This window comes from Engystomops pustulosus, chromosome 8 (assembly GCF_040894005.1).
Source record: "Engystomops pustulosus chromosome 8, aEngPut4.maternal, whole genome shotgun sequence".
Lineage (NCBI taxonomy): Eukaryota > Metazoa > Chordata > Amphibia > Anura > Leptodactylidae > Engystomops > Engystomops pustulosus.
Genome location: NC_092418.1, coordinates 61496199 through 61522658, shown reverse-complemented (window position 1 = coordinate 61522658; position 26460 = coordinate 61496199). Strand labels below are relative to the sequence as shown.

Sequence of the window (26460 nt, the reverse complement as noted above, 5' to 3'; positions counted from 1 at the left end):
ACTGATGCCACCTTCACACTATACCATTGTGCCACTCTGCGGGCCCCTGCTGCTGCTACTTTTGATGCCACCAACACACTATATCATTGTGCCACTCTCTGCGGGCTCCTGCAGCTTCTGATGCCACCTTCACACTATATCATTGTGCCACCCTGCGGGCTCCTGCTGCTTCTAATGCCACCAACACACTATATCATTGTGCCACTCTGCAGGCTCCTGCTGCTTCCGATGCCACCTTCACACTATATCATTGTGCCACTCTGCGGGCTCCTGCTGCTGCTTTTGATGCCACCAACACACTATATGATTGTGCCCCTCTGCCACTCTTGCTCCTTCTGATGCCACCTTCACAATATATCATTGTGCCACTCTGCGGGCTCCTGCTGCTACTGATGCCACCTTTACACTATAACATTGTGCCACTCTGCAGGCTCCTGCTTCTTCCGATGCCACCTTCAAACTATATCACTGTGCCACTCTGCGGGCTCCTGCTGCTACTGATGCCACTTTCACACTATATAATTATGCCACTCTGTGGGCTCCTGCTGCTGCTGCTACTGATGCCACCAACGCACTATATCATTGTGCCACTCTGCTGGCTCCTGCTGCTGCTGCTTTTGATGCCACCAACACACTATATCATTGTGCCACTCAGTGTAAAAAGAGTGCACTCTTTGATGTTATAGTGGGATCTTGGCCCTCAGCTCAGTCCTTTCGAGCTGGCACAGACATTACCTTGTCAGGCTGCGTTCCCGCTTCGCTTATTTGGGAAAGTTGGCCTATGTAAGTGCACATGGAAGTGAAGAGTGAAGCGATTCTAAGAGCCCTGGCTGTCATGTGCATGTCATACTGAAACACAGCATTGTTTGAAGACCAAACCACGCTCCCTATGCATATTTAAGCAGGGCACAACATTCTACAACACCCTACAGGCTCTCTGCAGCCAGGAAATGCCTGTTTTTTAACGTGATTCGTATTGATCCGATTCGGGTCGAATCGAATTTTTTCGAGAAAAACTGGCGAATCGGGTCGAAACGAATTTTAACAAATTCACTTATTTCTACTCTTTACAAAAAAATAACATAAATATTTATGTAATATAGAATCATGTTTTTCACTGCCATTTATTATTATAGTATAACTATAATGAGTAAGGTTGAAAAACTGGTGGTCCAAAGAAAGGCTAATAACCCATGTGAGCCCATATGTTAGATGATACTGATCTGAATATGCTAATTGATTATTATTTATTATGATTTTGTCTTCCTTTTAGAGCCCCCTATAGACTTCCTTTGGTCCCTCCTTTTTTGTCCATGTACCTGATTGCAGAAAATTGTGCTGTTGAGTCCATAAATTATACAATTTTTGCTGTTCTATTTTTTAATCATAATTAGAGATGGGCGATTCTAACGAAGCCAAAGTTTATGGTGATTCGTGGGAACAAATTTTTTTTTCCTCCTTTATTACCAAAATGGGCACGAGTACAACGTTTTACAAAGGGCAGAAAACTCTGGGAAGGAGAAAGGGACACCCTCAATCACATGTGCAGACCTGTAAGCCTATCAGCAACCGGCAGGCTTATGTGATGTCACAGAGACTATAAAAAAAAGAGGAAGCCATTTTCTAATCTCGGCACTTCACACTGAATTTGCTGCCTGTGCTGTCCAGCTGCTTCTACTGTACTGTGCTGTTGTGATTTTTGTCTGTTTTGGGGGATCTGTATGCCACAAATAGCAGTTCTTTTTTGTTGCTTAAGTGAATAGGAAGAAATCGGTGTGAAATCCACATACTTTCTGTACTGATTTTTGCTTTAGTCCCAGGGTGTCAGTTCTTGTGCTTCTGTATACCCCAAATAGCAGTTATTTTTTGGTGCTGAAGTGAATAGGAAGAAATCAGCGTGAAATCCACATACTTTCTGTACTGATTTCTGCTTTAGTCCCAGGGTGTCAGTTCTTGTGCTTCTGTATACCCCAAATAGCAGTTATTTTTTGGTGCTGAAGTGAATAGGAAGAAATCAGCGTGAAATCCACATGCTTTCTGTACTGATTTCTTCTTCAATCCCAGGGGGTCCATTTTGGGGGATCTGTATAACGCAAATTCCAATACTTTTTGTTGCTAAATTTGAGAGCAACAAATATGTGTCAAATCCATGTAGTTGATTAACCACTGTGTCAGACAGAAAGGTGGCAGGTGGAGCAGGCAGAGGACACAGCACTGTAAGGGGATGTCGCAGCAGGGGTGACTCTGTTAGGCCAGAACTGCCATTGTCATCTAGCCGCAGTGTGTTGATCAACAGCCCAAAGGTTGTTGATTGCTTGACTAGGTCACCCAATTCCTCAAATATAATATCTGACAACCCCAGCCAAGAGTCAGTGGGTTTGTCAGATACAAAAATTAGTTGGCATGTCCCAGGAGCAGGTCAGCGGCCCTCACCTGTCCTCAACCAGCCTCTGTCCTGTTCATTTCCCTCAGCCAGAGAGCAACTAGGTGGTCTGGTCTATTCATCGAGGACGAAGTGTTTGAGGACAGTCAGCAGCTGCTTGGCAGTGAAGAGATGGGGCAGACATCCTCTGCTTCGTGCAGTAGGCAGGCTGTACATACTGGCACAATTGAGGAGAGTAGCAGTGACAGGGAAACGCAAATTGATGATGTAGCCGAGTCGGGTGTAGCAAGGGATTCATTATCGTCAGGCAAAGAGAGTGTCAGCTTGCGTGTCCGGCAGTGGAGCAGGCAGCAAGTCGCTACTGTGGCCGTGAGTCAACAGGATGGCAGCAGTGTGAGCACAGGGGCCAAACGGAGGTCCAAGTAAGCAGTGGTACAGGGGCTCAGTGAGGCAGCGGCTTTAGTGCAGAGTGTTGGCAGTAAAATCATAAAATTCAGCGAATCGGGACCAACCGAATTTTAACAAATTCACCCATCTCTAATCATAATAACTAGTGCAAATGACAGCATTCACTAAGTATATACTCGAGTATAAGCCAAGTTTTTCAGCACAAAAAATACTCAAGTCAAGAGAAAATACAAAAAGTGGCAGGTTCTCTTCCATACATCGCTGCTCCGGCATCGTCTCCGTGTCCTGGTCCGTCACAGGCATCGTAACGCCAGCCGCATGTTGACATTCTAATGTGTGCATGTAATGGCTGTGACGAACCATGCGGGGACATGGAGCCGATGCTGATGCCGCGGTGGATAGAAAACGACTTGCGGGGGGATGTTGGAAGGTGAGTACACTTTGCTTTTTTTTCCTACAGGCATTATATTGGGGGCAGGGGCTAGCTGGCTATATACTACAGGGGGCTGCAGGTTATGTACTAGAGGGGGCTGGCAGGCTATGTACTGGAGGGGGCTGGAATGCTATATTCTTCAGGTGACTGACAGGCTTTGTACTACAGGGGCTGGCAGGCTTTATACTACAGGGGCTGGCAGGCTATATACTACAGGGGCTAGCTGACTAAATACTACAAGGGCTGGCAAGCTATATTCTACAGGGGGCTGGCTGGATATATACTTGGGCGGGCTGTGACCAATGCATTTCCCACCCTCGGCTTATACTACAGTGAAAAGGTTTTTCAAATTTTTTTGTCATAATTAGGGGTCTCGGGCCTATACTCGATTATATAAATCTATTAGGTGAGATGCATTAATGTGTCGGTCTTAAGACCAGTGCAGAGTAGAACTAGACAGTTCTCTGCTGCACCAGAGTTATTATGGTGTCTCATTCTGTATCAATAAAGGGGTTGTCTTCGACCGTAAAAAAAAAATTGGTGGCCAGGAGGGGGCTGCTTAAAAAAAATAAACAGAGGCCCAGAAGCTGAATTGCGTTCAGCTTCCGGCCGGCCACACCTCTGTGTCCCTATTCTGGGCCCTGTATAATGCAGGACAGGTGGGCATGGCTGGCCTGCCTGCCAGGAGCTGAGTGCATTGCAGCTTCCATGCCCCTGTTTGTTTACAGGGACCAGAGAAGCAGCGGACTGGGTTGCCGGGAGGGAGCGCAGAGGTAAGTAAATGTTTTATTTTTTTTAAGCAGCCCCCTCCGGTCACTAATGGGTTTTTTTACAGTGTCGGACCACCCTTTTAATTTGATTCAGCATAAGATTAGGGAGTCATAATTTGCACCTCCTAGTAATGCTAGTTTGCTGTTCCACAATATAATACTTTCTGGTGTGCAGACTGAATTTTCTTTTCCATTGTGTCTTGTAGGAAAAGATTTGTTTGGTGCAGAACCCTTTGATCCTTTTTGCTGTGCTCTAGGTGACTATACACCAGACATGCAATCCAAACTTGATGAAATGCAGGTAAGTCAATAATTTGCTATCGCTTCTAGCTACTGCAGTTGTATTCATAGTTTGAGTGCATTCTTTGTAGCTACTGTACACAAAGATAAACAGGGCCTATGTTTTATGCATATACTTTAAAACAAACAATAAGCCTTCATTAAATCTTCCCTTAGCCTATTATTGCTATACATGTCTGTTCATTAATAAAGTTCTCTGTTATAAAAAGTATACTGAAGAATATTTCTGCCCTGGGAATAGTTCTTTTCCCTGAGAATTATTGTCAATTTTAAGACATCAAGATGGATTATACTGTCTTGTATAACCTAGAAAAGAGTAATCATCTACTAATGTTTGCTCATAAATGAACTGTTAGCATTTGCCCTTAGTAACTAGAGTCTCCTGATGGTTCTTATCAAAGCCTGATGTGATTTTCTGATTTTGGTTTCTTTTACTGCTTCATTGGATTTTAGCGACAGAGATGGTTAGTATTGTAAACATTTTCTTTGAATTTTTTTTGCATAGCAAAATATACTGCAAGAATTTTGAACTAAAGCTTTGTCCTTTTATGTATTTTTCTACATACTGAAATATTAGTGTTATTTTCCTTTGTTCATAAATACAGTGGAGCAGGTTAAGAGAGATTTCTCTAGTTTATTAGATAAAAATATAAATCCTAAGTCTGTATAGCCAAAATATTATTGCACCACTCATGGAAACCTAAACAAAGAAAACAAGGTTAACACTTCAAAATTCCAATTATCACTGGAATTTTGATAATAAAGATGCATTTAAATTTAAGGATTGGACCAGGAATACACTGCTCTTCTGGTGTGTGCGATCCCTTCACTGAACATTGCACAGACCTTCCTCTCTGCCAGTAGTGAGAGCTGTAGGCTTCTTTTTAACTTCTACAGCAGTTACCCAGAGCAGGGGAGATGGGCTGTGAGCAGTTCAGTGAAGATCTCTAACACATAAATGCACCGGAAAGCTCCAACTCAGTCCTACAGCTACTAGCAGGTACTACTTAAAGGTAAGGTTACATGAATCTATTTTTTAGTTACATTCTAGACAACAATAATATTGCAACATGAGAGAGCAATGTATTCTGGTTAAGTAAACAGGGTAGCTAGGATATGAATATGAATTCAATTTGATATATGTTCTAAAATATAGTTATTTTACTGAAATTTACATTTATACTATGTTGTACTTATTCTAGAAGATAACCTCACTAAATGTGATATGTTTGAATACTAGTGTATTATTCATTATGCTAAATAAAATACAACATTTGAACAGAATCAACATATAATCGACAGTGGATGCAAGTCATAAAACAATATGCAGTACTGTGTCCTGTACTGTATGAATTCAGCCTCTTCACAAGAGGAATACTGTACTACAGTCCAAACCACACTAATTATTTTCCTCTGTAGGCAGCCCAAAACACAGTCCTATTTAACATTAAAGATGCTTAACATTCTTATGGTGTCCATGAACTATATGAAGCAAAGAAGTCATGAAATTCTAAAACAATAGAAAAATTGTTATAAGCATTTAATATGTCTGTTAACTTTCCTTTTGGCCATCTATGACCTGAGGCAACTTTTTTCTTGCAATGAAAAAAATATAATCCTCATGAAGATTATTTATTTGTTCCGTGTTTATGTACTAAATACCTCAAGTAATCTATTTCAATTGCTACATTGAGAGTTGTATGTTACCAGAGCCGGTGGAAAACTGTGCGTAAGAGGAGAATCTCTTCTTTCAAATGAATCTAAAATTGTGTTTCTAGGTATAAGGGAACCAGAGATATTCACGTTTAAAGTGAGAATTTTGGGTGTGATTTTTATATGTAAAAATCACTCTGGGGCTTTAACTGTTAATACAGTATCTCCATTTTCCTGACACCTAGAAACACAAGTGTAGATTGATATAAAAGAGGAGACCCTCCTTTTTCATAGGAAAAATGTAGTGAGATTACAGGTGTCACAGAGCCAAAGATCTAGCCCTCTGAAATGTACTCCCTTCCACATTCTTAGCTAGCAGGCTACAGTACAGGGAGAATTTACTACACATAGGAGCTGCTGCACCTCACAGATAATAGGAATATACTTTATATGTTACTAAAATTTGATAAGGGATAATATCAACTAATGTTTATGTTTTAACACTCCTATCCAGAACAATCTAAGAACACACTTGTTCTCTGAATGCCTTGTATTTCGTTGTTTTTTTTTTTATTCTGACAATTGAGCAATATGAACATTCGATCCTCTTTGCCTAATGTGACTACACATTAACGCTGCAACCCAGAACATGTCCATAAAGTTATATGTAACACCAAAAACACACACAGAATAAAGTTTTTATTTGACCCAATCCTCATTTATTTATGTTATGGCATTGTTACTCAAATGCTTATGAACAACGGAGGGTTCTGTTATTGTGCAGCTAATACAATGGCGCACATCTAAAAATGACTTTTGTTATCTCATTAGCTTGGTTTATGGATATATAGTTATTTGCGTTACCATTGTATAAGGGAGCATACAAATATAAATCTGTGTGTACATCAGTGCAATTTTCTGCAATAAATGTTTGGCACCCCGTGAGGATTGAACGTTCCCTTTGCTGCATATTTTAGTGGGGTGTGTAAGAACTCCAATTTTTGCATTTTATTACTGGTTGCTATCCATTGCATGAAGGTTGTGGGGTGTAGAAATTTAAGTTATTCTTGTTTACATGGTGATTTCTGAAAAAAAACTGATTTTGACAGAATAGGATCTTTTTATTATGTGCGTTTTATATTTTTAAACACATTAGTGGATAGCAACCAAATTTGGAATTGTTTACTTTTTAGCATTTTTGGGAGTATGATTTTGTGTATTGTTTTAAATAATTTTTAAATCCCTATGTGTGAGTAAACCTCTGCTTTGATATGAGTTTTATGTAAAAACTTATGCTTTCATGGCATTTTCTCTGCACTTTGTTTAATAATTTGTGTTTGTCACAAAGTTACAGGAGGTTGGCACAGGCTGTCAACTGTTAACCCCTTAAGGACGGAAAGTTTTCCGGCTCATTTCTCGCTCTCCAACTTCAAAAATCCATAACTTTTTAATTTTTCCGTGTACAGACCTGTGTGAGGGCTTATTTTGTGCGTAACAAATTTTACTTTCCCGTAATGTTATTTATTTTAACATGCCGTGTACTGCGAAGCTGAAAAAAAATTCCAAATGTGGAAAAATTGAAGAAAAACGTTCTTGTGGGCTCAGTTTTTACGACTTTCACTCTTCGCTCCAAATAATATTGTGTTTTAATACATTTTCAAAAATTAAACGAATGTGTACAAAAAAGAAAAAATTTTTTTGCCATCTTCTGACGCTAATAACTTTTTCATACTTTGGCGCACGGAGATGTGTGAGGGGTAATTTTTTTGCGAAATGAGGCGACGTTTTCATTGCTACCATTTTGAAGTCTGTGCGACATTTTGATCATTTTTTATTTCATTTTTTATGTTATGTAAAAAGGTGTAAAAGTCGCATTTCGGACATTTGGACGCCATTTCCCGCCTCGGAGGTCACCGCCGCCTGTAACCGTTTTTATATTTTGATAGATCGGGCATTTTGGGACGCGGTGATACCTAATATGATTGTGATTTTTACTGTTTATTATGTTTTATATCCGTTCTAGGGAAAGGGGGGTGATTTGAACTTTTAATATTTTTTTTTTTTTTTTTTTTTTTTTAAACTTAAATCTAGGGTTTATTCTTAACCCTAGATGGTCAGATCGCTCCTACCATATATTACAATACTTCTGTATTGCAATATATGGCATTTTTGCAGCACATTCATTACAATGAGCCACTGGCTCATTGTAACGAATCTGCAGCTGCCAGATAGCCTCGTGTCAAAAGAAGACATGAGGCTACCATGGCAACCAATCGCTGCCCCCCGATGACGTTCGGGGGCGTGGCGATCAAAAAAAAGATGGCGCGCCCGCGCGCCGCCGTCTTTTAAATGCCGCCGGCGACTTTGCCGGCGGCAACGGGGGGGTTAATAGCCGCGATCGGTGCTAGCACCGACCGCGGTAATTAGCGGTGGGGGTTTTATGCATTATGCAAAAACCCCCACCTTTGTATGAAGAGGACTCAGCCCGTGAGCCCTCTTCATACATCCCTTATACCTCTGCGCCGTAGAGCTACGGCGCAGAGCGTTAAGGGGTCAACCCCTTATCACCGACACTAGTTTTCAGTTCAATGACCAGACTCGATTTTTCAAATCTGACATGTCTCACGATAATCGGTTATAAGTTCGGAACACTTTAACATATCCGGGTTATTTTGAGAATGTTTTCTCGTGACACATTGTACTTCATGTTAGTTATAAAATTTAAGTGATAAGTTTTGCGTTTCGTTCTGAAAAAAGTGAAAATTTGGCAAAAGTTTGTAAAAATTCTTCATTTTCCAAGTTTGAAATGTTCTGGTTTCCAGACAAGATGTAAAACTACCCAAAAAGTTTGATAATTAACATTTACAGAATATCTGCTTTATGTTGGGATGATATTTTATGCTTCCAGTCATTTTTCTAAGATGTTATGAGGCGCAGAACTTTAGGTGCGATTTTTCTTATTTTCATGAAAATTGCCAAAACTCACATTTTGAGGGACAACTCAGTTTTCAGGTGACTTGGAAAGGCCTAAATCATAGTAGAACCCCATAAATTACCCCACTATAGAAACTTCACCCCTCAACGTATGTAAAACAACTTCTATTAAGTCCATTAACCCTTTAACTGTTTCACATGGGTTAAAAAATATGGACCTGCGTTTTAGAAACTATAGAATTTTTTTTGGAAAATACATTCATTTAGGCCAAAACTGACATTTTCAGAATAAATTAAATGATGAAGCACTGCAACGCTTGATGCCCAATTCCTCCCGAGTTTACTGATACCCCATATGTGGTGGTGACTGCTGTACGGACGCACGGCCGAGCATAGAATGAATGGAGGCGCCATTCACAGCAGATTTGTATTGTCACATTGTACGACCTATACATTTTTTTTTTTTTGGTAATGCGAACATATGAGGGCTCATTATGTACGGGATGAGATACAATGTATAGATAATTTATTTTGGGAGTCTAAAGCTTATTCATGAGATTTTATTAACTATTTCAAGGGGGACACAAACAAAATCATCAATTTTTATTTTGGATTGTTAGCATTTTTTTCCCCCGCTCACTGTAACGTAAAAATAATATTTTATCTTTATTCTCTGGTTCACTACGATTGCGGTGATACCTCATTTATATAGTTTTTCTTATTTTTGCTCAATTTTCCTGAGCAAAACCAATATTGGAGAAAATCGCATTGTTTTTACTATTGACAACTATTCAGGGCCATAACTTCTGTATTTTTCTGTTGTCAGATCTGGTTGAGGGCTTATGTTTTGCGAAAACAGTTGTTCTTTTCAGTCGTATCATATTAGGGAACGTAACTTTTTTTGATCCCTTTTTAGAACATTTTTTGTGATGGTGTTTGATGGAAAATTGTATATTATGGGAAGTTTTTCGAGTTTTGTTTTTACGTAGTTCACCGAGTGGGTTTAATATTGATTTAGATTTATTGTACAGATTAATACGGACGCGGTGATACCAAATATGTACGTGTTTTTGTGTTTTATTTACTTTATTTGCATTTTATGTGATACTGGGGAGATTATGGGACTTCTATTTTATTTATTTATTTAATTATATTATAAAAATAAATTTTTTTTTTAACTTTTTTTACACTTTCTACTTCTTGGCTTGAATAAGCGATCATCCGATCGCTTATTCAAGCCTTTACACTGCAATACACTTGTATTGCAGTGTATACTGTAAGTAACTGAGCATGCTGAGCATGCTCAGTTACACACAGCCGGGTCCTGCTAGGAGGCGGAACCCGGCACAGAGAGGAGCCGACAGCCCCGGATCACTCGTCGGAACCCGGGGCTGAGGCAGGAGGGATCGGATCCCCCGGTAAGCACACCAAGGGGGTCCGATCCACGGGGGACACACTTGCACGCCGCGGTCATGCTTGACCGTGGCGTGTAAGGGGTTAAACACCCGGGATCGGAGTTTTTCCGATCCCGGGTGTTAGTGCCGGGTATGGGATGTGATATCACAGCCCGACACCGGCACTATAATAACCCGGTGTCCCGAAAACTTCTTCTGACGCGCCGCCATAGAAAGGCGTACGCGTCAGAAGAAGTACCCTTAATGACCGCCGTAAAAAGCCGATAGGGCGGTCATTAAGGGGTTAATTGCAATCGCCTGGTTGTCTGCTTTTAAAAAATATATAGGGTTTAAGGGTGCCTTTACTTTTTAATCTGTTTTATTGCTATATTTTGTAGGTCTTAAAAATTCTAGCTGTATTTAGTTATTTCAGTTGTAGTGATATTATGATTTATTCATGTGAACATATGAGGTATATGTGAACTGTACACATAACCATCTATTACATTTAGGAGATGTGAAGGTAAATATTTTCTGTTTGGGGCACATTTTTTGCCATCAAAGTCACATTTTATATGTTTTTTAATAATATATTACAATTTGAATCAAAATTGGGCCAAGTGTCTGTTTTCAGAAAATGTATGGATTGTTGTGGTTTACTATAATTCTTTATGCTCTAACTTCCAATCTTTATCTTCTGTCAAAAATCTACCTATCATCTATCTACAGTCCAATATTACACATTGCCTTACCATACTACTGCGTTTAACTACAAAGTGTTATTATTGTACAGGGCTAAAGGAGCCTCTTACTGACTAACTCTTCATAAAATAGTGTTATTTTGTGGCCTCGCTTTGTTTTTCCCAGGGCCATACTTTGTCTCAAACCAGCCATGTATGTTACAACAGACAAATAGAAGCACAGTGAGAATAAAATGAGCACAAAAAGTCCAGTGGATCAAAGGCTACAATAAGGGGGAAAAAACAGATAGCTACAGTGAAGGAGTAAGAAAACATTAATCTCCTGTTGGTGGTAGGAAGTGATAGCCATTACTCCCAAGTTTTGAAGTAACACAAATAAACTACAAAGGTCATGGAACAGAAATACAGAATTTGAGATACAGTACATCAAATAAATGCTCATTAATATTTGGAAGAAAGGAAAGATAAATGCAAAGTATGTAGTATAAGAAAAACATTTAGAAGGATACATTTTAATCTTGACAAAACTGTTAAACATATTACATTCTTATATACACATGTAAGGGAGTCAACCACTATAATCTCCTATGAACCACCAGTACAGCTGTACTTATGCGGTTTTTATTTGTGGCTTAAACTTTGCTATTTAAGCTAGTCTTTGGCACAACTACTACTTGCTCAGTGTTTAGCACTGCCCAGATTTTCATCTTCTCTCCTTCTCCTGCAATATTAAAGGTGTGGGCACTTTTGCCAACCCATATTCCTATTGCCTTTGTGCGAGTGCAGTCGTTGAAAAATGCTCCATGTGCTGAAGGGTTCTCCCGACCAGAACCTCTGATCACTGGGATGAACTGATATGCTGAGCACATTACTGTGCTTAGAGGTTTTAAACAGTTTAGGTTTGGAGATTCCTTCAGTGAATATCACAATGTTCTTCTGTGAGCAATTCTTGTTTTTGTGTATAAAAATTAAAGCTGTTAAAATTAAGTTTTTACTGGATCCAAGGAGTGCTGTTCACCCGTGTTAAGTGGGAGAAAGTTTTTTTCTGAATCAGGAAGGCAAGTTGACTTTTTTTTAACCTTTAGTTTCTTATCAGCTTGCGAGTTACATACTGCATACCTCTGATGTAACGTAAATTTTTATTTTAAATTCCTCTAAGTATATGTTATCTGAATAGAATAGAATAGAATTGATCGTCTCTGAGTGAAAAATTGAGTTTTGGATGTATTTGGATGACAGTAAATTGATGTGATATTTTTATTAACAATCCATAAGCTATATGATTTCCATTATTTATATTTCATCCACATCAGACTAAATGTGATCTTTATTTTGCAGGAGGGGTTCAAAATGGGACTAACTGTGGAAGGAACTGTGTTTAGTCTTGATCCCATTGAAAACACAATCTGAGGCAGTGGATCCTTTTTCTTTATATTTCAAGGCTGCCAGATACTTAAGATATACCGAAGAAAGTGGAGTGGAGGACAGTCACACTACTATGAGCATAAACTTATTAGTGAAAAGCTACTAAATGCTTCCTATGCAGACTAATGAATTTGTTTCAATTTATTTAGGTGATAGTTTATGGTTTATCGGTACTCATTTTACAAATGATCACAGGTTCTCAGTATAACACTGAAATTTCTGTTTGCTTTTAACTCTGCTAAGCCGTGTTTTTTTAATTGGACTTAAGAAACACACATTTATTATGGACTTTAAGACAGACATTTAGAAACATAAGAGATAAATATTTGCATCTCATAATCCAAATCTGCTGAGGAATCGGCTTGTTGCAGATGAGCAGTGTAGCACAAGGAATCTTGCAGCACAGAGGATCAGCAATGCAAATAATCTGGAGACAAACTGGAAGAAAAGTCTGTGTTCTAGTTATCTGAATGAGTAGTTTTAGCACACATTTCTATTTCCTGCTATTAAGCAGTTTCTGCAGGTGCCCTTGTTTTGGGTGTTACCTATGTCTTCCACTGTCATACAATGTTTCTGTTTTGTCTGGATTGATTATAGCTACTTGTGATGAACACCCACTCTCAAGTTCACTCTCAAGTGGGGTCCACTTACACTAAATTTACAACATAAATTCTGTCCAATTATCCCAAATGGTGTATTTATGCTCAATCTGTTCCCTAGTGCTCTCCGCACCCAAACAAAAGCTACCACCACCAATAATTTACTTATACTGAGAAGGCTGGATGCACCTCATTCACACATACAACTCACGCTGGTAATTCACACAGGACATACAATAACTAAATATGTTATTCTATATGGAACTTGGTAACATATAATGTCTTCAGGCTATAAGCAGAGACTTATTAAGTTTTAGAAATTTTATATACAAAAGTATAGTGCACACAATTGTCAGGTAAAAAAGGTTATAGAACAATATAAATATGTAACATGCAAACAGTTGTGCAAATAAAATGGGATAAAAAATGAAATAACCTTACTATGGAATAGTTAGACTGATTCGGCTGGGAATCCCAGTGATTCAGGCAGTCTTTCAGTGAAGATGGGTTTCCCAAGACTGACCAAAAGTAGATGTTGACATGCTCTTTTGAAATCCTGCCAACTTTCTGATGTGAGAGGTTCATGGCTACACCTGTATACATTCCCCAGGATGAATTTACAAATCTATCAGTACTAAACACCTTTAGGAGGTATTTAGCCAATAGCCTGAAATCTATGGCTTCCCAACACCGAAACTATCTGATCATAGTTTCCTTGACAGGTAATTAAAGTGTATGAGTTATGACCAGGCTGGCTTTAAAGTATAGTTTTTTTATAATCTAAGCCAGCAGTTTACAGACAAGGAATACACACACATGGGACTTGCTGTGTCTATATCAATTACACATTTCTATTCAGGGACAGAGGAAGCACAGGGGCGAGCAGGATAAGCATTTGACTTGGGCAGGTGTTAATTTATCTGATTACAAGACAGTTCTATTGTTTGATCCACTCCCAGCAGGCACGTCTCAGACACAGACATTTTATACCCTTAGGCCTCTTGCACACTAGCGTTGCGTTTCACGTCAGGGTGCAATGCGTGAAAAACTGATGTTTTTGCTGCGTTTTTGTTTCATTTTTGTTCGCGTTTTTTTGCGTTTTCGGCGCGTTTTTCACGCGCGTTTTTTTAAGTCAATGGGACTTTTTCAAAGGGACCAAGGTTCGGGAATAAAATGTTTTATTTAATTGAAAAATAATGTCTTCTGATAAGTTGCAAACATCTGCGATCTATTCTTCACTGTTCCGCGCGCGTATATTATCTCCCGACAAGTTAGCAGATGTGAAGAACAGTGAAGAATAGAATAAAAACAGTGAACACAGTGAACACAGGATCATTTAAGATAAAAACACAGTGCAGAACACAGTGCAGAATAGATTACAGATGTTCGGCACATCTGCTTACTTGTCGGGAGATTCGCGCGGAGCGGTGCGAACAAAATAGCATGTGAAGAACAATATATATGTGTGAAGAAGACATTGCAGATGTTTCCATACATCTGCAATGTCTTCTTCACACATATATATTGTTCTTCACATGCTATTTTGTTCGCACCGCTCCGTGCGTATCTCCCGATAAGTAAGCAGATGTGCCGAACATCTGTAATCTATTCTGCACTGTGTTCTGCACTGTGTTTTTATCTTAAATGATCCTGTGTTCACTGTGTTCACTGTGTTCACTGTTTTTATTCTATTCTTCACTGTTCTTCATTGTGTTTTTTTAATTAAATGATCGTTCGCGAGCAGGGGAAATACTGTTATACTGGTCACCTAGCAACCCTTACGTTTAAAACGCATTGCACTCGCATTGCACTTGCAATGTTTGCGAGTGCAATGCGTTTTTGATACGTCCCCATAGACTTGAATGGGGCGTGAAAAATGCGCGTGAATCGCAAAAATAGAGCTTGCTGCGATTTTGACGCGCGTGCAAACGAACGCAAGCACGCGCGTTGAAAACCACGCAAATGGAGAAAGACCCATTGAATACAATGGGACAGAGTGCAATGCGAGTTCTGAGCGTCAAATGCACGCGCAGAACTCGCGCGTGAAAAACGCCAGTGGAGAAGGGGCCTTATACCTTGTAAATGTAATTTGTTGAAGTAATATATGAAAGTATTTGGACCACAATCAATTAAAAACAGGAAATAAGCATAGAACTTGTGTAATATCACACTACTCTCTCTGGGCTTCTCACTGCATCGTCCTTATCTTCTTTGTTCCACGCCCCATGTTAAAGGTGCACCCAAAAACCGTTAGTGCACACTGATGGAGCAGTTCAGGGAGCACCAGATTCATGTAGAAAGGGCACCATAACTCATGAATCTGGCTCACCCTGCACACTCCAAAGGAAAACTGCACATAGCGCAGTTTGCACGGTTTTTAAAAAATGTGGACCGCTTTGTTGCTACAAATTCTGAGTCCATAAACACTGTCCCTCCTTGATAGTATCGTTTGCACCTAAATGTTGGTGTTCTATATTTTAACTCATGTTTTTGATATTATGTTTCTTTTTATGATAAAAACGCCAGGGCCCCCCACCATTTTACTTGTAAGGGTGCTCCCTCCAGCAATGTCCGCCAGCAACTGTCTCTGGGAGTGATGCACAGTGATGCATCTTTACAACAGGGGGCTGATTTGCCCTAAGGCACCATAACCAAGGAGTAAAAATTAATAAGTGATGAACAACGTTTGTGGTTTAAAAACACAGGGTTGCATCCATACCACATGTATAAATATCCCAGTACTGGTTTACCAGATTTACCAGACTAGGTATTTTGGATATCACATATATATATTATTGGGGCAGACTGTAGTTGTGGGTGATATAATTAGTATATCAGGTGAGACTCCAATGTGGGATATATATATTTTTGGTTAGGCAGGTAGCTCCAGAAAGGCGCAGTTTGCTCCTCCTGGTCAACTCAAACAGGATTTTTCCCCATATTGCCCAAATGGGTTGTTAAAGAGATATTTTTATTACACTGTATCCCTGTGAGGGTCCAAATGGTATGACCCACTGTGAATATTTCAACAGTGGAATACTAGGAATAGTGGGAAATTAATCCACGGTTACCCTATCAATAAGAAGGGCTACTCAAACGGCGCCTATGAGGTGGTCCCATATAATTTTCACCATCCTGCATACTGATTGTCAGCTGTCCCAGTCATCTCATACACCTGAGAGGAGAATTCACACCACACACTACTAATGCTAGTTCCTAACTGCCTCCTATATAAATTCTGTGTTCAGATTCACACTGGTATGGTGCACACTGCTAAATTAAAACTTGCTACTAAAGCCCCCCAACATGTTTCGCCGAGTACACGGCTTCATCAGGGGTAACGGGCTTAGCTCTACCCCTGATGAAGCCCGATACCCGTTACCCCTGATGAAGCCGTGTACTCGGCGAAACATGTTGGGGGGATTTAGTAGCAATTTTTAATCTAGCAGGGTGCACCATACCAGTGAATCTGAACACAGAATTTATATAGGAGACAGTGAGGAACTAGCGTTAGTAGTGTGTGGTGTGAATGCTCCACCTCATAGGAGCCTTTTGAGTAGCCCTTCTTATTGATAGGGTAACCGTGGATTAATTTCCCACTATTCCTAGTATTCCACAGTTGAAATATTCACAGTGGGTCATACCATTTGGACCCTCACAGGGATAAAGTGTAATAAGAATATCTCTTTAACAACCCATTTGGGCAATATGTGGAAAAATCCTGTTTGAGTTGACCAGAGGGTGCGAAATGCGCCTTTCTGGATCTACCTGCCTAACCAAAAATATATATATATATATCCCACATTAGAGTCTCACCTGATATACTAATTATATCACCCACAACTACAGTCTGCCCAATAATATATATGTGATATCCATAATACCTAGTCTGGTAAATCCAGTAAACCAGTACTGGGATATTTATACACGTGGTATGGATGCAACCCTGTGTTTTTAAACCACAAACTTTGTTCATCACTTATTAAGATGATTCTAATAAAAGTTAATATTTACTCCTAGGTTATGGTGCATTAGGGCAAATCACCCCCTCTTGTAAAGTTTGATAAATAGCCTACCAAGTAGAGACTTCCCATTTCTCTTTTTTGGCTTCACAGTGATGCATCTGCCTCTAAGTGGTGACAGTGACTCAGTGACCCCAGACATACTCAATTGCATTCAGCATGCAGTGTGCTTTTCAGGAGTTGTGCTGCATTCAGAGTGACACCTGATTACCCTCTATACTACCTGACACTGGTTAGCTTAACTAGTTGCAAGCCAAGTACTAGCCAATCAGTGTTAGGTTTACTTCCTCACAGATCACTCTGTCCTCTCTTTCAGAGGAGAAGAGACAACTTTCAGGAGAGATAGTAGGCAGTACTCCTGCCACTGTCACTGTGACAGCAAGGCCTGCAGCTAGACTATCAACAATGCCAGTGTGAAGCTAGGCTAACATGTAAGTGGGAAAAAATGTCAAATATTAATGAAAATTTAGGGAAAGTAATGTGTACCACTTTCTGGACTATGTTCAGTTTGGACCATCACCAGATTTTGCACTCAGGTGCACCCACCTACCTTAATCCAGCCTAGGGCTTACACCACCAGGTGGGAACACCAGGGACATAGAAGGCAGCATTATGTGTCAGCATGTTGGTGTGCACATAAGATCAGCAAAAGGCAAACGATAAAACAAATTATCCAAAACAATGAGGAAGAAGACAGGGGCACTCCCCAATGTAAATCAACAACTTTATTCAGGCCGGTGAAATACAGACAGATGCTGGACACGTTACAGACTGACAATCCATTTTGTGTCTTGAGTGTTTTTTCAAAGCTCTGACATCATCAAAGGGGGAAGCTCTGTTTTTGCGTATGTTCGGGCTCATTAACCATAACAACAATAGACAGCACATCACATTACAAATCACCACATTAAAACAATGTAACAAGACTTTTGAGAAAAATTAGCAGGTACAGCTAATTAGCAGGGACACATTTTTACAAGAACACATTCAATTTGTTTTAGTCATGAAGACTGAATGATTCTTAAGCTTAAGTACACATAATCCACTTGCTTCACATCTAAGTATTGTATATACTTGAGGATAAGCTGACCTGAATGTAAGCCGAGCCTTTTACTTTTAGCATAAAAAAATGGGAAGACCTATTCACTCGAGTATAAGCCTAGGTTGCATTCCCAGCCTCCCCCAGTATATAGCTATTCAGCCCCTTGCCTCCATTATACAGCCAGCCCTCTGCCCCTGTATATAGCCAGTGTCACAAACCCCACTTACCAAACCAGAGTTCACACACGGGGTGCTACTCTATGGAGTCCCAGAATCTAGCCCTTTAGCTCCACCCACTTCCACAAAATTGCATCCTAATGCTAAATTTACTCCATGCAATCTTGACACCCAGTCAATTCACTGCCACCACCCAAGAATTACTTAAGCAAATTAGGCCGTAGGCACCTCAACCACACAGACAATGCACGTTGATGATTTACACAGCACATACACTCACTACTTATACTATATAAAAATGATGATTTCACACAGAACATGCAATCACTTACTACATAGACTATGCTAAATATTACCTCTGGTAACGTAGTTCCCTTCGGAGACTCAGATTCTTTAAGGCTACAAGCAGAGACTTACTAAACTAACACTTTAATATACATGAAAAATACAGTACACTCAAAGAATAAAATTGTCAGATAAAATGAAAAAGTTAAAAACAATACACATACAATGCTTGCAAACAGTTCGGTAAACTGGAAACAAAAAACTCTTGCTATTGAAATAGGTAGAAGTTCTTTGGCCCGAGGACAGGGCATAGACAGCGATCCAGTCTTCTAGTGTAATAGAATCCTTAAACTGAACCCAAAGCCATGTGGCTGCTTCACAAATTTAAACCCCCACCCCTGGCTGTGATGTCACCGTGAGGGGGATTTTTTCTATCCCCCTCCCATCAGTGAGCTACTTGCTGGGTCTGGGGTTTTATTAAAACCCCAGAACTTTTGATTGGAGAATGGCACAATTGTGCCATTGCTTCCAATCAACCGGGTACAATTATTCCCATAGACCCCATACCAAACTCGGGGTGTCTTCTGAGTCTCACTCCAGGGGCATATCTAGACCCCATAACTGTCCCTAGTAACTGGGGACCCATAATTATGAATTATGCCCAAGTTATGGACAGCTATGATATTTCCCATTGAGTTTTGGAGGGAAAAAAAATCACATAGTCTGCTGTTTCTTTCATCCACCTTCCTAAACCACACTCTGACCAAAGGTGTCAATTTCCCCACTTAGTGAAGAGCATGTTTCTCTGATCAAACAGAGACTCCCTTGGGTTTGGTAGACACACAGCCCAGCCCCTCTCTCTGGCTGGATGTAAAGCAATGTGCCCCTTCAGCCATTTGCTATGGCCAAATGAAGCCTCAGGACAGGACATGATTGAAACAACACAAAAGAAAGAAAAGAAAGAAAATGAAAACAAAACTGTGGAGTAGTAATATTATCACAGCCAACTTTCATCCATCGTATAGCAGGCCCTCTGTCCCGGTATATATCCATCCAGCATTCCTCCATTATATAGCCAGCCCCCTGTTTCATTATAGACAACCAGCCTTCTAGCAGTGCCAGTTTCCCCAGTTTATAAAAAAAAGTCAAAATCTTTCCACCACCCCCTGCAGGTATTCTCTGCCATGTGTCCGGCAGCGGCAGATCAGTCATCGCTGACATCTAAGTGTGTGCTGGCAGCTGGCATACACAATATTATGGACGGATCGCAGAGCAGACCTGCCGGGGGCACCGCAAAGGTGAGCTTTGACTTTCTTTTTTCTTTGACTCGAGTATAAGCCTTTTGGGGTTTGCAGTACATTTTCTGTGTTGAAAAACTCTGCTTATACTTGAGTATATATGGTAGGTCATTATTACTATCACAGTCTGTTGTGTTCTCATAGACTGTCTCAATGTCCCCAATACACAGAACATCTAAATGGCATTCATGAAGTAATCTAACATGTTCAATAAGGCGAGGAGATCCATGGCCGGTCCCGTATTCTCCTTGTCATAGGTTTTATATTGGCAAAACCATTAGACACCTTCACATCAGGTATTGGGAACATCACACTTCAATTAGGCCCGGCAATGGATCTCCTTGTCTTATTGAACACGTAAGGTTAGTTCATGGCGGCCACACAGATGTCCTGCATTTTGTGAACAGGTGGAGATGAGAATAAAGAGCTACTTACATGTAAAGCAAAGTGGATTATGTGCACTAATGTATTGGGAAAAGTTGGTCTTCATGACAGAAATCAATTGACTGATTCTTGTAAAAATTTGTCCTTCTCTTTGTACTATGTTACGCTGTACCAGTATTTATAATACGCTAGTTCTTATGATAACCTGCTATTTTGTCTTATACATTATTTTATTGTTTTAGCATCACGTAGTGTAGGCTTGTTGTGTTTTGTTATGGTTACTGAGCCAGAACAAGCATAACAACAGAGCGTCTGTCCCTTGATGATGTCACAAACCTCTAGGCCTGAAACGCCCCATCATTCTCTAGTGTGTCTGACATTTCACTCTATCTTGCTGGCCTGAATAAAGCCGTCTGATTAATATTGGTCAGTTATCTTCCTCTTTGTGTTGGATATATATTTTTTATTTTGTGAATTACAGCGTTTGGGGGGATTGCCAGAATGCTGTGCTATTGTATTCCATTTGTTTAAAATAAATTTCAAGCTAACATAGATGCAAGAGATTTCTCTTGAATAGCATGTATTAGTCTTTACTTTATTGAAATGAGACCAATTTGTTATTAATTATATACCTCTTAATAAATTATGGACAACTTTTGTCCTATGCATCTGTGATGAAGATTTCTGCTCTAATGTACACTGGTTTCCAGCATAATCTATTGTATAGAGTCAATATGCGGGATGTCATGTCTCCTCTATAAAATGCATGGATCACAAGTACTTTTGGATAAAGTGCAGTTGGTGCAATGAACAGTAAAACATCATTTTACACTTTTTATTTAATAAAAATGGTGAAGAGGCCATTTTAAAGCATCTCCCTATCACCCAAACCCAACATCTGTACACTTGGAAGAGATAAAAGCATGATGCTAAATACCCAGACATTTTATATTTTTCACTTTAAACTGTGTCTTTTCATTGTGTTTTTTTTTTATTAAGCGGATCTTATAGTCCAATGTAATTTATTTTAAGATTGATGTCATAAATATATACACATGCCTCTGTTCTGATATTTTTGTACTGTTCATCAGCTCTTTCATTATAGCAAGTTATATGCCATGTGAACAAGAATTTTCATTATATAATTAAAGATTATGGCTTTCCAATGTACTTCTAGCATCAATTCTGTTTGGAATCGCTATTTGCAATACAATTTATAACTGTAGCTGTGTTTTGTACTTCAATGTTAAAAAAAATACATATAGAACTACTGTATATGGAACTATATAGAACTGCCTTTTGGGAAAAAATATCTCAGAAACTGCCACAATTAGGATATGCTATGTTTTTTATATAAACACCTAACATATAAAGGGCAATGCAAAAGCCAGGAAAAAAAAAACATTTTCTCTACTTCATTCTATTTACCTGTTTGTAATGTTGTTATTTTTGTTTTGTGCATTATGTTTTAGTTGTAGTTCAAGGAAATCTACCATTTGCTTTTGTGCATTATCAACCAACCATACCTTAAGAATGCTGTAGCTACATTGCAGAAACATATCTTGTTTAATGTCTGAACTGAGTGCTTTTGCTGGAAAAAAATTATGATAATGAAGCTCTGTGGCAGCTCCAGCGCTTTTCCTCTTACCCTAATTATGCACTGCTTCACAGAATGTCACAAAAATAAAGTAGTGAAGCACCACTCCTTAAAAAAAGTATCTCTTCATTCCACTGTAATAAAAAGCGTAAATTTGCCCTGCTTGCTTGATAATGCATTCGTAGATAGGGCGATACGTTGCTTTTTTACCATTGTAATTGGAGCATCTGTAAGAGCGTGGGAGCAGGGAAAACTACAGCAATGTGGATAAACGTCACTGTAGACTTGCATCCTGCATGCCCGCCATCAATAGATATTGAGGGGTCAGGAACGAGTTGAAAAAAGTTGCAAAAGTGCACCACTGAAAAGGTTGGCACCACTGAAAAACCTTGTTATATCTTTATGGTATTTTTAATTCCTTAGTTACTTGGCCATTTTGTACCTTCTTGACATGGCCCTTTTTTCAACTCTAACATGTTATTTGATGTTCTAATAACTTTGGAACACTTAGACAGGTGATTGGGTACTCATTGTACTTCATGTTAGTGAAAAAAAATTGGCTAATTTGCTTTGCGTTATTTCATGAAAAACATTAAATTTGGAAAAATTCACTATTTTTAAAAATCTAATTTGTATACCTTTTAGAAAAATCCAAATTACATAATAACTAAAAATTACAATGTCAGTTTTATGTTGACATAATCTTCTCCCGTAACTGTCTCAATGACCTCTTCCAGCCAAAGAAAAAGTCAACTCTTAAACAGGGCTGTTCCTATAAAATTTACTGGAATAGGGCAAAACATCTCAGTTATAGCGTATAACATAGATGCTAAAATGTATAGCGTATAACATAGCGTGCCCCCCTTCATTCTCCAAAAAAATACTATAAATCATGTGCTTCTGGATGAATTATTGTACACGCAGAGCAGTCACTCTGATTAATTATATAAAGTGTATTTTAGTAAACTTGAGCTTAAATTATTTAAATGAAATATGTACAATATTTATCATTTTGTGCCACAACCCTATATTTATTACAGGAATACAGCATCAGAACCAATCTTAGTACAAAAGAAAAACAAGGCTGCTTTGCACTTCAACCTTCACTTCCTGCACAACTGCTGAGGAAGTAGGGGGAGGGGGAGGCAGTGTAACATTCTGTAAAGCCAGATCCCAGTGTTGCTACAGAAGGTTCTCAGGCTCACTAGCATAATTTTAAAACTTGATTTTTAGAATAAAGGAGGTTATGGATAACAAATATAAGAAGATTACCACAGTCACAGTGTTATGTGGCCAATGGACTCAGGGAAAATAGACAGGAAAGTGAACCCTAAAACTCTAGCCCCCCTTTTGCCTCAGTGTATCCTAGTTAACAGTGGACAACCATGAAGATGGTCCCTCCTTGTGTCAACAAGCAAACAACATAGAGATGAGGATGAAAATCTGGATAGCTAATCAGGTACAAAATCACAGATACAAAAAATATTCAGTTACGAGAGCCAAATTAAAAAAAAAAGGTACACAGAAGTAGTATAACAGCAGCATTGATTAGAGCTAGCAGAGAACCATTAACTAGCAAATAGGATAGTGCACACAGGTAAGGCTAGCAAAGTTCTGAGAATATGAACATGTTAACCCTTGCTGGTTTAGAGCAAAGTTTGCAGAGAAGCAGGTGAAGTAGTTTCAGTCAGCTGTCCAGCCACTAGAGCACTGTTAAGATTGCTGACTGAAATGAACCAAATGGAATTTAGCATTGTCACAGGTGCCCCTGCGACTCATGCCTCTCTGAGAAAGCCCTAGCATGGGATACCCCTCTCTGGGACATGAACAACCTGGTCACGGCATGGGCACCTGGTCACAATGTATTCCTTGCTGAATTCCAGTCCATCTTCAAGTAACCAGCCTGGGCATCTTCTGCTGAATCCGTCCTGCTGAATTTATGTCAAGAGGACTCTTCTGTTGGTGACTATGAGGTTCAATTCCGAATCCTTGCCTCTGAGCTCTCATGGAATGAAGCAACCTTGGTAGCCACCTTTAAGAAAGGTTTGGCCTGTTGTATCAAAGACGCTCTGTCTGAATGGTGCCTGCCATCTTCCCTGAATGACGTCATATCCCTGGTCACTTAGATTGGCCGTTTCTCTGAACATTTGGAGGAGCAGCGTCTTGAACAAGGGCAAATCAGCACCCCGCTTGGCTCCAGTCTTCCAAAGACCACCTCTACCGCTCTCCTTGTCTGCTACAGAGGAGCATATGCAGATGGATAAGGCTTGTCTGTAACCTCAAGAGTGCTCCAGATTAAGACAATGGATTCTTTGCCTCTATTGTGCCAGCTCAAAGCACTTCCTCAGGTCCACAGCATCCGGGAAACGCACACACCTAAAGTTCTTGGTGGAAGCATCCCTAGATGAGAGCAAAGCTTCTCCATGCCTGAACATACTTGTGCTACTCCGCTCTTGGACTGGTAGCCAGTTTCAAGTTTCTGCCTTCCTGGATTCCAGCACAGCAGGAAATTTCATGGATGCTGTCCTGGTCTCCTGGTATCATCTTGTTGTGGTCCAAATTGAAAATCCACTGGTCATCTCATCTGTTAGTGGGCAGATCTTCTGCAACCACGTTTAATACCGCACCGAGTCCCAGTGCCTGCAAATTGGGGGATTGCACAAGGAGAGATTGTCGTTCTATGTGCTAACTCAGTCTACATTTTCCTTTCTGCTGGGTCTTCCGTAGTTACAACGTCACGCTCCTGTGCTCAACTGACAGACCGCTGAGGTTCTTCACTGGGGAACAGAAAGACAGTCTCGCTGTTTGATGGCACCTGATCTCGTGTCCACCATGGCTTCTCCGGTGCCCTCCAAGCCTCTGGTGTGTCTCCCCGCTCCATATATGGACTTTGTGGATGTCTTCTCGGAGAAGCAAGTGGAGACTCTGCCACCACACTGTCCCTATGACTGCCCTATAGACCTGTTGCAGGGCAGGTCTCCTCTATGGGGTCTGGTGTATCAACTTTTAGTATCCGAAACTGCGGCTAAGTCAGTCTCCGTGAAGGGTTCTTCTTTGTAACCAAAAAGGATACTTCACTCCATCCATGCATAGACTATTGCAGTCTTAACAATATTACCATGAAGAACCGCTACCCATTGCCTCTGAACACTGAACTTTTCAACCGCCTACATGGAGCCAAGGTCTTTACCAAACTAGACCTATGTGGGGCGTATAACCTCATCCGCATCCACAAAGGAGAAAAATGGAAGGCCACCTGTAATACTTATGATGGGTACTTCGAGTACCTGGTCATAATGTTTGGACTCTGTAATTCACCAGCCATATTTCAAGAGTTTGTCAATGACAATTTCATAGATTTGCCATAAACCTGTGTCGTGGTCTACCTGGACTATATCCTGATGTTCTCTATGGATCTTGAGTCCCATCAGACCCATGTATGACAAGTTCTCCGGTGCTTAAGGGCCAATCGCCTACATGCCAAACTCAAGTGCCAGTTCCATAAAAAGTGTCCTGTTGTCAAGTATATCATCTCTGATAAGGGAACACAGATGGATCCCACAAAGTTGTCTGCAGTACTTCAGTGGCCTTGCCCAGTAGGACTTCATGCTATCCAGATATTCTTGGGCTTTGCTCATTAATACCAGCAGTTCATACCGCATTTTACCTCCATCATGTCTCCCATTGTGGCGTTGACCAAGAAAAGTGCTGATCCTAGGTTGATGCCTCCTTGGTTGGTGCTGAGCCGTTCTCGCACAGAAAGGGCCTAAAGTTCGAACTCTCATGTGCCGCTTCTTCTCTAAAACCTTCTCAGCCCCAGAGAGGAATTACTCCATAGGTGATTGCCATAAAGCTTGCTTTGGAAGAGTTGCGTTATCTGGAAGGAGCTTGTTATCTGGTCTGTATCTACACGGACCACAAAAATCTCCCCTCTATTGTTTCTACTGCTGGCCAAGGATGTACAAGTCTTTGTGAGTTCCTGCACTTCCTGTGCCAGAAAAAAGTTGTCACATCTCCAGCCAGCAGGTCTGCTCCTGCCACTCCTACCCAGCTTCCTCTATCTTCCAGTAATACCGTCATCTGGTTGCTCACAGACTGGTTCTCTAAGATGTCCCACTTCGTTCCTTTGCGGGGTCAATTGTCAGCTCCTCTTCTTGCCAGCCAGTTCTTCTTCCACATCTTCCGACTTCATGGACTTCCTCAACACATCGTCTTGAAACGAGGGGTCCAGTTTGTTTCCAGGTTCTGGCGTTCCTTGTGCAACCAGCTACAAGTTAAGTTGTCCTTCTCCTCTGCTTATCATCTGCAGACGGGCAAGTAAAGAGGGTCAACCAGACTCTGGGTTGCTATCTATGGCACCTTGTCTCCGCTCGTCAGGATAATTGGTCTAACCTCTTACCTTGGGCGGAATTGTCATACAATTTTTTGGACCATTTTTTGCACAATAAGTCTTCTTTGAATTGATCCAACATCTTAAGTCTATCTGGGAACAAATGTGTTACTTTCTACCTTGTGGATCCATCTGCACCAAAACCCAGGCCGACAAGAGACGCAGGTCTCCTCCAGTCTTCTTTCCGGGTGAAAAAGTGTGGCTTTCTGCAAGATATGTCTGGCTGAAGATTCCCAGCTACAATCTTGGTCCTCGTTTCTAGGGTC

General features: G+C 40.2%; 1 protein-coding gene across 17 annotated transcripts in view; it reads left to right on the top strand.

Moving 5' to 3' along the window:
• Positions 1 to 26460, top strand: part of GULP1 (GULP PTB domain containing engulfment adaptor 1) — a 657395-nt gene that overhangs the window by 597919 nt on the left and 33016 nt on the right. For 15 of the 17 annotated variants that reach the window (XM_072120982.1, XM_072120978.1, XM_072120976.1 and 12 more), the window contains 2 exons: positions 4201 to 4295; positions 12315 to 14362. In XM_072120982.1, coding sequence (XP_071977083.1) covers positions 4201 to 4295; positions 12315 to 12386 — 167 coding nt within the window. In that variant the 3' untranslated portion in view covers positions 12387 to 14362. Of the gene's footprint in view, positions 1 to 4200; positions 4296 to 12314; positions 14363 to 26460 lie in introns of those variants that run through there. The other 2 variants (XM_072120987.1, XM_072120984.1) reach the window with 1 other exon arrangement.